This window comes from Microtus ochrogaster, linkage group LG4, assembly GCF_000317375.1.
Source record: "Microtus ochrogaster isolate Prairie Vole_2 linkage group LG4, MicOch1.0, whole genome shotgun sequence".
In the NCBI taxonomy this organism is placed as follows: Eukaryota; Metazoa; Chordata; class Mammalia; order Rodentia; family Cricetidae; genus Microtus; species Microtus ochrogaster.
In genome coordinates, this window is record NC_022030.1 from 33,406,046 (window position 1) to 33,419,543 (window position 13,498).

General features: G+C 35.3%; 1 protein-coding gene across 2 annotated transcripts in view; it reads right to left on the minus strand.

The window, feature by feature from the left end:
- Nucleotides 1-345: 345 nt before the first annotated feature.
- The window catches only part of Fam174a (family with sequence similarity 174 member A), a 26,852-nt gene continuing 13,699 nt past the window's right edge, over nucleotides 346-13,498 (minus strand). The window contains exons 2-3 of one of the 2 annotated variants that reach the window (XM_005361352.2): nucleotides 9,737-9,871; nucleotides 346-949 (exon numbers count right to left, since the gene is read on the minus strand). In XM_005361352.2, the coding sequence (XP_005361409.1) occupies nucleotides 946-949; nucleotides 9,737-9,871 (139 nt within the window). In that variant the 3' untranslated portion in view covers nucleotides 346-945. Of the gene's footprint in view, nucleotides 950-9,732; nucleotides 9,872-13,498 lie in introns of those variants that run through there. The other variant, XM_005361353.2, reaches the window with a different exon arrangement.

A 13,498-nucleotide genomic window follows, 5' to 3' on the forward strand; every position in this document is an offset into this window, starting at 1 on the left:
ATTTAAAATTTGTAAAAAAAGACCTGGGTGAGATTAGATTTGCTGTGTGATAATGAAGCCAATCACTACATAAAAGTCTAGATGGAATATTTCAATCTCTTCATCCTGACAAGAAATCTTATTTGTAATTTACTTTCTCATACTAAACTACAAATGCCTTTGACATTCATAGATTTCCAAAATATCTCACCTCTAAGAAGATATTCAATCTTCTTTGCCACATTTATCCTTGGAATCAAACTCAAAAGAAATCTGCTTTATGCAAGAATTATAGATGTGAGACACTAAGCTATGGAAAATTACATTTTGAACTCAGTATATATAGATAATATAAAAACACACAAGTTACTATATAACAATGGAGTGTTTATTTTGTAAACACATTCTGTCTGTACCACTTTAAATAATTTTAAATTACATTCATTCTTTTGCATACAATAGCACAGACAATTACTACTATTTAAAAACTCAAAAACAACATAACAAATTTGGCTTTCTTTCCCCATAAAGATGAGAAATTTTTAGTAAAGAAGAATTTTAATTATTTTTTTCATACCAGTTAGTTGTGGCTTAAAGTTCTTTAAATTATGATGCTAACAAGATAATTAACAATAACTAATTAGTACTCCAAAGAGAACAGGTTACAATAATATGGTAAAAGGAACAAAAGCGCTTCAGAAACACCATTTTAAAATAATTTTCAAATGCAAAATCAGTACAGTACAGTTTGTCCCTAACAGCATGGAGCCCATTAATAGAGCAGTTCCAAATATACAAAGATATAACAAAATGATACAATATTTATTGCGGTAACAACAAATTAAAGGTTGTCATAAATGTCTGCAACTTAAATTCCCCTCCCCTCCACAGAGTGGCTTCTTATTCCTTAGACATAGAAACTGTTCTTCAGTAGAAATTTGAAGTCTTCTCATGAAAGGCACATTCTCATCTGTAAAATGAATAAATAAATATATTAATTACACTTCTGTATAAAGTCTAAACACCTCTAAATACTCAGGAGTTTTGAGGGGAATAATGTAAAGCTAAAAAAATCTTTATTATAAGTCACCATGACGGGGTGACACTGTCATTATTATCTACTTCAAATATTATCCTTTGAACTGTAATTTTAGCTATTCAAAATAATTATATATATATATACATATATATATACAATATTCTGAGTCATAAAACCATGTCTATATTCACAGAACATTAACAAATGATTTCAACTGACTTAAGGCAATACAATGGTTTGTTTTACAGTTTCTATGAATACAGCTCTTTAATCTTCTTCTCAGCTTCTGAAATGCAATCAAAAGCCTAAGTCTGAAATCACATTCAAGGGAAAAAAATAATTTAGATATTTGTAGTATGGTAACAAAAAAAATTCACAAAAAGACACTTTTGGTGGGTATGGAGGATTGCCATAAATTCATGGCTAGTTTGGATTTCATAGTTATTACATTTCAGACAAGTGAACAAACAGAAAAGACACATTTTTCAATAATCTCATACATTGGGATGTCTAGTTATTTTTCTTTTATATATTTATAGTGATATGAATCTTTATTCTTACTCACTCCTCACTGAATCATACAAAGCAGATCAAAGCACTGCACCTCAGCTCTTAATTCTAGTAGCGAGTAACTTACAAAGCACTGGGGTCATCTAGGACACAAATCTAACAGTATCACTCATTTATTCCAAAGCATGGCGTGGTCTGAGAACTCTATCTTAGAGTTTTCCTTTTGTTTTTATATGAACTTCTTAATTTAACTCCAGAATAGTCCACATCCACAAAGCCTGAGAACAAATGCACACTTATATAACATCACACCTTGGCTAGAACTTTCAGTTCCCCTTGACACACACTTTCTTCCTCTCCCACATGAACTTATCTGGCTACCTTGTGCATGTTTTAAAAATAACTACAACTCACATATCACTGCATCAACATGCCATTCTCAACTGCTAACCTTAACTCAGCTGCCCTTTCTCAGGAAAACCAGGAGGACATTAGCAATATTTAAGAAAAATACCCGAGTTCCTCTTCCTGAAGAAAGAATCAAGATGGTATAAAAGGTGGACAGACAGGCCAGTCAAGAGGGCACGGCACAGTCTCGGAATGCTGGTAGTGAGAACTATGCCTATTAAGTTAAGGCAGAGACAGACACTGAAACTGGAAACTGGACAGACTGTAACCACCGAAGACAGGACTGCTAGCACACCCTGTCCTATTAAGGGAGCCATACTGTGAGATGGAATAATATCCTAGATAAGCAAAGTTCAATAATTTCTGTGATGATAAAAATCTATCACATACCAAGAAGTACAACTGCAATCACAAGCTGCCAAATTATTCCAAGAATATGAAAAATGCAAAAGCACTTGGTAGGAAAAATACTTGCATGAAGTATCATTGCATTGTCAGAGTTAAAATGGCACCTTGTTTAGATATTTTAGTGGTCAGCCTAAAAGCAACAGAGCTTTAGATTAAGTAACAGTTTAAGTCTCTGCAGAATTTACAACAAATTGAAATAGACAAAAGATAGGTAGAATCCTTTATTAAACAACGCAGTCAATGCTTTCATGATTTCCAGTACACTCAAAACAGTTATGCAATATACTGATCTGCATGTGTCATGTGCAGAACATCATTAAAAAAATTTAGAGCATTTTTTTGTTTAATCACCTAAAATATATTAAAGAATTTAATCTTATTTTTTTTTTCAGACAGGATCTCACTTTATAGTTTCAGAAATCCTCTTGCCTCAGTATCCCAAGTTCTACAATTATGGCATTATCTACCATGCTTAGTTCTAGGTTTATATTAACTGTCACAAATAATGCCCTTTAAAATTATCATCATCATCATCATCATCATGATGTCTCATACAGCTAAAGATGCTTGCAAATTCCTGTTTTTTTATTATTATTATTATTATTATTATTATTATTATTATTATTATTATTATTATTTCTCATATAGCTAAAGATGATTGCAAATTCCTGATCCCCTAACTTTATTTTCTGGGTCAGAAATTTTGTTTAATTTAGCTTGGAAGATAGTGATCAATTAATAAATTAGTTAAGATAAAAATCCCGCTTTTCTACTTTGTAAGACAGTTGTACTTGCAAAAGAACCCACACAGCTTGGTCGTCACTCAAAAGATGAAGGCGATCTTGACTTAAAGCCTCTTTTCTAAAACACCTTTTTGGCCAGTTGGTTGCTGAAGTTCTAAAAGAAAAATTTAATTGAACAAACTATAATTTGCAAGGAAAGGTTAGTGTTGATTTCTAGAAGTAGTCTTCACAATGTGAACAGGCAAAGGCTCCAGAGAGGAAAGCAGCGCCAAAACCTTAGTAATGCAGTCAGTATCCGTTATGTGACAGTGACGTGGCCAGGAAGAAGAGTCCGGCCTCAGGAGACTGGTCTAAGCCATTTCCTTAGCGAGAAGTGACGCTCAAGAACCATGTCAGTCCACCACATCTAACTGCTTAATACATGTCACAGCACTTTTCAGTCACCCATCTGTATCGCCAGCCCGATAAGGTCCTGCTAATTATTGCACATGTCAAAACTTACCAAACCTGTTTTCTGATTCTGACAAGCTGATACAAACAGCTAGAAAGCATTTTATGACTTGGTATCTCCAGGTATAAATTATAATGGACACATACAGTATTAAACTACAATAGCAGACTGAAAATAGTAAGAAAGCAAATTTGGGGCTTTAAAATGACATATTTGACACAAATTACTAGCATGGCATTAAAATGACATTGGTATTAGCTTTTATATTCCATCTTCTTAATTTTAGAGTTGTCTTCTAGCATGTATTATTATAATAATTTTACTTTTGATAGAAGTTAAACTTAACACTACTAACATATTATTTCTATTTGTTGTTTGAACTATAAAGTTGTTTTAAGTGTCCAACACTAAAGTAGAATATTGACACAGAAGAAAATGCAATTTCAATTTTTTTAAAAAAGCATTTTTAGTGATAATAGGGCTGCCTGTTCTCCTGAGTTTTTCTGCCCAAAGGAAGAAAAAACTCCACCCATCATTGAAAACCTGACCTTTCCTGCATTTATAGTCCCTAAACAATAGGATGAGATACTATGACAGGAATACTCTTTAGAAACAGCACCCAAAACTAACTTTAAAACTGTGAGGAAGAAAACTCCCCTCCCTCTCTAGAAATGATTTGTTTCCTGGCAATAAAACAAAATTTTAAAGTACTTACACCATAGAAGTAAGATAGGACCAGAGCTAATTACTAGAACTGCTACCACAGAACATGAATGTTCTTCATGAAGCAGGAAAGAGAACAAGCCACAGGTCTCAGACTCCTAACTTATGAATGCACTTCTGGAAAACTAACAGCAATGGAGGGCCTTAGCAAGATATGAGACAAAATGTTACGTTTATAGGTATAAATCAATGAATATTAAACAAATGGAAAGAGATTGTCACAGGATGGGGTGTCTAAAGTTATTTAAATTCTCTCAGCTCCAATTCTCCTCTTTCAAATGAGAGTCAACCAAACTACTTTAGAGAGCATGTTGCTAACTCTTCTTCCAGTGCACCTGAGACCAGATGCCATCTCAGCCATCCCTGCTGCAGTTCCCAATCAGAGTGAATTGTTCCCATCTAGGGACAGCTGCATCGATTACTGAGATACTTTCTACCCACTAAATTTGAGTATTATTTCTGCCAACAGAATGTAGACTCACTGCTAAGTTTTATTATACACGACAGTAATAAAAGTGAGACATGTAATAAAAGCTCATACCTACAATCTCAGCATTTGGAAGGCTTAGGCAGGAAGATCACCACAAGTTAAAGACTAGTCTATCTATATTGCACTTATACATCTCTCTGTCTGTCTGTCTGCTTGCCTACCTACCTACCTACAGATAAGACAGATAGATAAAGGTGCTGTAGATTCATCCAATGGAACCGACAGGTGAACTGGTATCGACAACTCTGGATTTCTGCTGAAGAAGTGCAAAGGTTGTAAGAGTCAGAGGATTAAGAAGTTTGTTGTCAGATTATTGTATTTCCTAGAAATGTCAAAAGCTTCATCCACAAATTCTTAACAACACAACTGCTTAAGATGAGGTAAACACAGACAACATCAACAGGAATGCCAAACTCAAGGGGAAAGACCACAAGGCCTCAAACCTATACAAAGAAACTACAGGGGAAGAAATAGTATTACCCAGGAACGAGCCCATCAATTGGTTATCCAATACCAAATGGTCAGCCCTGAAAACATAGATAAGTAACATTATATAGGCTGAGCAGGTTGTACTTATGTATTTAGGAGTGTGTATGTATGTGTACATGTGTGTGCATACATATAAACATATATGCATGTTATAACGATACATTTAAAAAGCCATAAATTTGAAAGAGAGTAAGGTGTGGTGTATGGAAAAATTTGGAGGCAGGACAGGGAAAAGGGAAATGATACAATTATAATCTTACAAAATAAAATAAAAATTAAAGAGCAAAACAGCATAAACAAATTTGAATGAAGAATTATAAAAGGATTAAAAGTAAACCACAGACCTTTTTTGCAAAGTTATGGTAGCAGAGATATGACTTAATTTTGAATAATACTCATTTGTCTGTCTTATCCATGTACTTAGAATATTTATTTGCATAGATTCTAAACTGGCTAAATGATTAAAAGAAAGAAATTCATGAAAATACCTACCTTAAGTTATGCTTGGTAGGTTTACTCAGGTTAGCCTTCCCCCTTGAGACTCTATGTTGCTAAAGTGGCTTCTTAAATAATTGTGAGGTTTGGATGGATCCACCTATGCTAACAACAGGAACCTGCTCTGGGTCTTTTTCCCCTCTTGCAAAGCACGCCACCATGGAGCTATAGCTCAGGTCTTTTGTAGGATTTTATAATTCTATCTTCTATCACATTTTTAATAGTTCTAAGGGAAAAAAAGACCAGAAATGGCCCAGTCATCCTTTTTATAGTGTGACAAACTCCAAACTTTAACAGTTTTATGTCCGTTCTTTGATGGCTAGCTTTTATTTCCTCTTTATGGCACGGTATGTGACGAACATAATCAGCGCAGCACAGCACAAGCGCAGTCACCAGCCTGCTGCAAAGCCCACTCCATCGACTGCTGCACCAGCAGCAGTCACCACCACTGAATGCAGCTCTCTTTCTAATAACTGAAACAGGAAGGGGAATGCTACATTTCTCAACTCGTCTACTTCAGGAATCGAACTTTCAAAAGGTGAATGGATTGCCTACCAAATGCTGGGATTAAAGGTGTGCGCCACCACCATCCAGTTTGCTCTGATCACTGGGATACTGCATAATCATCCGTACTTCTTCACAATAAAACTGGCTTCATCCTTGATGATCCATAAAAACTTCTACAGTTTCATACGTTTGAGTGTGCTGGGCTATATTTAATACCTACTGTGATTTAAAATTTCAAGATGACTTCACTACTTTATCTCTGAACACTACACCACCTTTATTATCACTATCTCTCTCTCCTTTGTCTAGAAAAGGTAATTCCTAAGTCTGCTTGACAGTCTCTGAAACCCTTAAATAGCACAAATCACTCTTACATCTGCAGGATTTAACTCACCTTTCTTCCTACTCTCGCCTCCTTCAAATCCTAGAGCAATCATCAAAATGAGTGGTTGAGCCCAGTCCCAAGGGATACAGCTACAAAAGACTACCCTACCTAAGGCTCAAGGAAAATTGCCAGAGTGAAATGATTGCAGGAGCAAGAGGATCAGGAAATTTGCTATGAGATTGTATCTCCTAGTGATATTAGAAGATATAACCATAAAGTCTCACTAACATGGTCACCCAAATGTGACCTGAACATAAATGACCCAAGAGAACATGACAAACGGAACAGAGAAAAGTCCAGGTAGCCCAACCCTATACAAAGAACTACCGGAAAGTAAGAAATGCTAGGAGCAGGAGAGATGACCTTCTTCTGCAGAGTGTACACCAATACACCAACTGGTTATCTAGGAGTTTATTTTTTAGGTTACAAACTTGATGTTATATGATTATATGTGGTAGCTTCATGAGTTTTTTTCTTTTGTTTCTGAAACTTCACCTTCACAACAACTAAATTTTAGGTAGTTATTTCTGCCTGTTACAATCTTGCCATTGATGAATTCCTGTATTAGTTAACTTCATGGGAGCAAGCGTTTAGCTTGGTTTACACTTTGAAGGGCACATTCCATCACAGTTAAACTAGGATGGCAGTAGAAAGAATATGAGATGGCTCTTCACACTGTACCCACAGTCAGGAAACAAAGTGAGCAGGAACTGGGGCGTTTTTTGAACTGTTATGTCCTACTGACAGTATCCTATTTTCTTTAGCAAGTCTCTATTGGCTAATGGTTTTACAAGCTGGAGCTGAAAGCAAGTGTTGAAACATGAGTGTACGGAGGATGTCTCACATTCATTCTACAGCCTGCTACAGACAGAAGAGTTGATATTCAAATCGACTTCTTCTTTGGAGGCAATCATGAACCGTTAATTTCATTTTATGTCATTCTTTTCTATGAATGTATATAGCAGACATCTCCTAAGTACCTAGCATGCTTAAATAAAATTATGGTCATTGCAAATTATAATAATAATAATTTTGAAAAGTAAATTGAATTCTAATGCCATTGTTTTACTTAACACTTTCACATGGAGTTCTAGATGAGATCATCTTGTATTTACTCAGTAAGTCTTTGTTCTCAATGCTACTTCATTTTATTTTCTTTTAATTCTAATATAAAGACAAGTACATATTACATACATAGACTTTTAAATGCAAGCTAACAAATTTAGTTGGCCCACACTTCAAAAAGAGAAAACCAATAAAGCCAGTCTTACCCACCAAACTACTGGCTTTTGACATTCCTCGTTTGCTCATCAGAACCAGATGAAGACAATAGGCATTCAGATGCATGACAAAATGAAATCAAGTTAGAACTGAGCCATGTTTTTCTCCGTGATAGTTTTCATAGGACTGCAGGGTCCTATAAAGGCTGCTGCTGGGCCTCTCTACCATCAACTGGTAAAGTAGTATCCCATATCTGGCACTGAGAATTATATTTAATAAATAATAGCTTCTGAAAGTGATGCTATTCAGCCATGCAGAATATCTCCATCCTAAGAACAGAGAAGCCTTGGGATTGAAACAGAGGTAACAAAAATTGGGCTATTCAATTCTACATGAATATAAAGTCACCCAGCATGAATCCTAAGAACAACGGGAACCTGAGGGATATGCCCAGCAGTGCAAGAGTGACACGAGCGTCCCAAGGACAGCCAACAGCTTTTAGACTGGCCTCTCCAGAGAGGAATACGCGCCTGATATTACAAACATACTAAAACAAACAAACAAACAAACAGAAAACCCACAAAGCTAGAAGCTAAGGAGCATGGGGCCTAATTGGGGGTTCATTACTGTTGCTTTAATAAATTGACATGGAACCAAATTGCATTCTATACACCTGTTTATACCAATAGGCAAATGTCTCTCTTATCTGTAATTACAGGTATATTTCTTTCAATGAACAGCAGTGAATGCAGTCATGGCATGCCCTAAGCAGAACACTTAAACTACCCCAGAAGGCTCAGGACACATTTCATAAGACTGAGTGGAAAGAATGCAACATGTGGAAGATACAGAAAAGGACTATGAACTGCTGACTTCAGGGCATGACACAGCCACTGCAAAGATCGGCTTGAGTCATCTGCACCAAGCATGTCTAACACTGGGCCTGTCAATAGCCAATGGTGAACTGGGGCCACAGTCCTCCCCGATGAGCTACTGGCTCCTGAACAATTCTCATGAAGGCACAGTCATTCTTCTGAGTTATGGACCTAACTGCGAGACCACCATGCTCAATGGGTTATTGTATACCTGTGTTCACACACGGTCCAGATTAAACTCAGCACATCGAAACCAAAACAAAAAGGCATAAATGTGGGGAAAGGATGGTTGGGGGTCCCCAGGAGAGAGAGCAACAAGGAAGGGGGTGAGGTTAGGAAGAATGCACTACACACAAGTATGACGCCTGATTAAATAAATTTAATCAAGTAAATGAATGAGTTCTGTGCTCTCAGATTTACATGATTCTAGACTCTAACTTTCCTTCACAAGAAATCCCCCTTTCTCTTAGCATATTTTGACCACATGCTGTAACCCTTGATGCCTCTTCTCATTCTATTTGCACTGGTATTAATCATACCAAACCCCTTAGGAAAGATCCTGGCATGTCATGGGACTAGATCTGAACACAGACATCACAGACATACATGAGGTGGCAAAACCTGAAGTCTTAGAGTTTTGTCTGGAAGTACTATTTGCAAAACAAATAAAATCAAACAACAAAACCATTTAGGAATATAAAAATAAAAGCAAGTTTGCTAAATATTTCTCAAACACAAACATATGCAAAAATAATGAATACCGCAAGAATGAAAAATTTCAAGCCCCAAATACTGCAAAGAAATTTGCAAAAGGTAGCTCGTTTTAGGGAATGTATACTATTGGTTATATGCATTTCAGCAAAGGCATGTGAATGAGATTGGGGGTTTAGGCAGGACAAAAGATATCATTGGACACAAACCAATAACATTTGCTAAAATAAAGACTGTAAAAAATCATACGTCAGTTTTCTGAGCAAGATATGCATCACTATTTAACTACGGTACCAACTTACCTTCGAGGATGATTGGCATCAAACAATGTGTTGTCATCATCCTCATCATCTTGTTCTAAAGGTGTCAATTCCATGTTTTCTATGTTAGTGTCCAAAACTCCATATTTCCTAGTTTTGCGGTTTCTTCTTCTCATCCTATTAAAGAGAACAAATAAATTAATAAAATTATTTTAATATAGCATAATCATCACCTCAAATGTAGTTGTAAATTAAAGAAATTAGTCCACGTTTCCTCCCAAGCACACACTCAGTACAAAAATGATTACAATCAGGAGTATGAAAACAATCAATTTAGCACAAAAGGTCATAGGTAGTTCATTAAATAAACCTATTCTGATATATCTGTATGGCAACATTGCTCCTGTCTAGCACACTCTCTACTCTTCTCACCCTCTGTGAACTGAAGTTGAGAGATCACGTATTATTTCTATTTATGGATATGTGAGTGAATGAAACTCGTGTGGATACCCACATAGGCCAGAAGGATGAGGATGTCACAGCCTTGCAGCTGTAGTTACTGTGGTTCAGAGATGCCCCATGTAGGTGCTGGGAACTGAACTCAAGGTCCCGTGGAAGAGCAGCAGTGCTTTAACTACTGAGCCCTCTGTCCAGTCCCAAAAGATAACTCCTAAGCCTTACGCCAGATATTAAAATTTCCTGAAGCCTTCAATGCAGCCTTTACCTCAAGTTCGTGATGCATTCTTATTGATAGACACAATTAAGCATTGCTGCTACCATGAAGAAGTTAGATTTAGATAACAGAAGGTTCTAGACACACACTCAAATTTCGATTAATGGTTCAGAACCTGGACTACCCATCAGAATCACCCGGGATTTTTAAAATGATCATACTAGGGCCACAATTAAACCAAAATGTCAGGAGTAGAGACCAGGAGTCACGAAGCTGGTGAGTTCTGAGTCACTGATCTGAAGCTATGAACTTGTATTCAATGCCCAAGTCGATTCCAACGTGAAAGCTCGTGGTAGGCATAGTATGTAGTTCCTCCACAGGAACTTTGTGGAGATTAGAAACAAAATAAAATATTTCAGCAAGTGACCACAAATGAAACTTCCTTTACTTAAACACTAATTTACTCAGCTTAATATAATAATGTTAACTGATATTTAGAATATTCACTTCAGCACCAATGGAGAGTAATAGGAGCATCTTCAAAAGGAACTCTGAGAACCCAGAAAGACAAAGTGCCCATACATTTACATAAACATATATTAAATCAATGTTTGAATTGTATTAACCAATAAACAATATGTTAGCTTTTGATTATAAAATAATCTATTCTCCAAATCAAAACTTATAAGACATAACTATGGAGAAAAATAAAATTTCTAAAAGTCATTCTTGACTTATCTTTATATCTAACTAAAGGTGATGGACTGAGAAATTGGTTTCAGTACAGGATTTAACATCACATATTTAACCATTATAAAACCCAGTAGTTTAACTAGGAAGAACAGGACAGAATGAAGTATAAAGAAGCATTTTATAGTAACAAATTACAAGCTTAAACTAACAAATTTACAGTGCATGTATAAATCAACATAGACAAATACATGTATGCCTGCAAGCATTCAAACATATCCTAGAAGAGAATCCTACATTTTTCCTGTCATTAAGGTTTTATGGGCCAATATGATTTCTGTCGCATCTTTGTCTTAGTATTTTGTTTTGTTTATAACTGTTTAAAAAATTCTTGTATCTAGGACTTTACAAAAACTTGCTCACAGATGGAATTTAGTTTGTTTACCAAGGTTAAATTTAGACTTATTAAAGCACTTGACAGAAAAATTAAAAACATTACTTTGGAAAGAAGATAAAGTTAAGGAGAGTAGTTCACTACTGTTCCGTTCCCTTTTCCCTTAATGACTGGTGATTAAAATGCTCCTCAAATATCTGTGATGTTTCCCATGCTGTCCTGTGATTTGAAAGAGTACACGCTGCGTCAAGCCTTCCATAGTACAAGCTGTGGACACTGACAGTTCTAATGGAGCCTCTTCTCTTTGGCAAGTCTTTCAGAGGGTTTTCTAAATCACATGACTTCCTGGTCAATGAGTTTCGGTCAATGAGGAACTTGATGTCATGTGAAGTTATCTTGAGCTATAAACTAAATTCTCTCAGGTCATGTACGTCCAGCAGACAACATGTTAGTAGGCTGGATTAACCTCAGCTAACCCTTTATCTAGAACAAAATCATCACTAATGAATGATTTCTTAATCTTTAGCCAACAGAAAAATGTATCTGTCTAACATTATATCCCATTCCAGGGTGTGATATAAACACCTGCCTGCATGGATTGCAGAATGTTGTCATGTGTTCCAGTTTATGTATATTCTCTAGGCATATTCTCACTATCGTTTACACTGAAGATTTATTAAGTGACATATCTAAATATTATCTGTCAAAACTCTCTTGAAAACAAGAACCCATTTCATAAATAGAGACAGGATAGTTAAGTACTAAACATTAAAATTTGAGGTACATCTTGATTAAAATAAATTTCCCATTTAGTATATGTATTAACTCATAAAATGATTAAACAAAATTTAAAAGCCTTATATTAATAGAACAACTTGAAATGCTATTTCTCTCAAAACGTCTTTCCTTATTCTAGTGATATGCAGTGATGGCTACATGGTCATGACAGCTACATTTCATAAAAATATCAACTCCTATATAAAACTGCTATATGTAGTGGTATTTCTCAAGGAAAACAAAAACCAACAAAATTTTTAAAAAATTGTGATGATCCAATGAACTACTTAAAATGCTAAGTACAAAATATTCATTTCAATAAACAAAAATTTAAGGTAAAAAGCTATTTTATTTTTTACTATCCAGTTTACATTATTTTTCAATCTAAATGTAAAGGAGAGTTTAAAATCTACTACATTTAGTCTTTACTCTCATACATATAACTGTTAATAGTCATATACCTGGTTATTAATATGCACACTTTTCAATTAGGCATAACAAACACATACTGCAACATGAATGTATATTTTGTTGGTTTCTCATAAAATTAGAAATATTATCTAAAACAATAAAAAAGTACAGAATCCTGAAATGGCAGGAGAGAGTGAAGCAGTAATCTATATTCAGCTATATTTAATCACAGCATAAGTGATTCAAGTGGCTGTCTTAACATAGATGCAGATTCCTTAATGTTTCATTAAACATATTCAGCTCAGTCAGAACTTTCTGTTTCAATAATATGCATCAGTTATTTATAGAATGAAAATAAAAGTACTAAAGTAAGCACGATAAAATTTTATGTAAAAATGTTAGATGCCACATAAAATAAACACAACAGAATAAAATTCCATGTCACTTTACTACTCTACAAAAGTGTGAACACCTCATTTGATCCATAAATTTGGATCTTTTCGTTTCCTTTTAATGGAATATGTGTAAGGAATGTATTAAGTATAAAATAATAGAGCCATTGGAATTTCTTTGTTTCATAATACATCCTAACTAGACTGAGGGATAAATTAGTCACATGCACACACACACATACTTATGAATCAGCTATTTGCTTAGACAGAAAACAGTAGATTTCAATATATAAATATACACCTACATATTTATATACTTATATATTTCACAAATAAAACTTTTTATCATTACTTTCTTTACCATAAAAATAACCAAGAATTACCGGGCAGTGGTGGCGCATGCCTGTAATCCCAGCACTCGGGAGGCAGAGGCAGGCGGATCTCTGTGAGTTCGAGGCCAGCCTGGT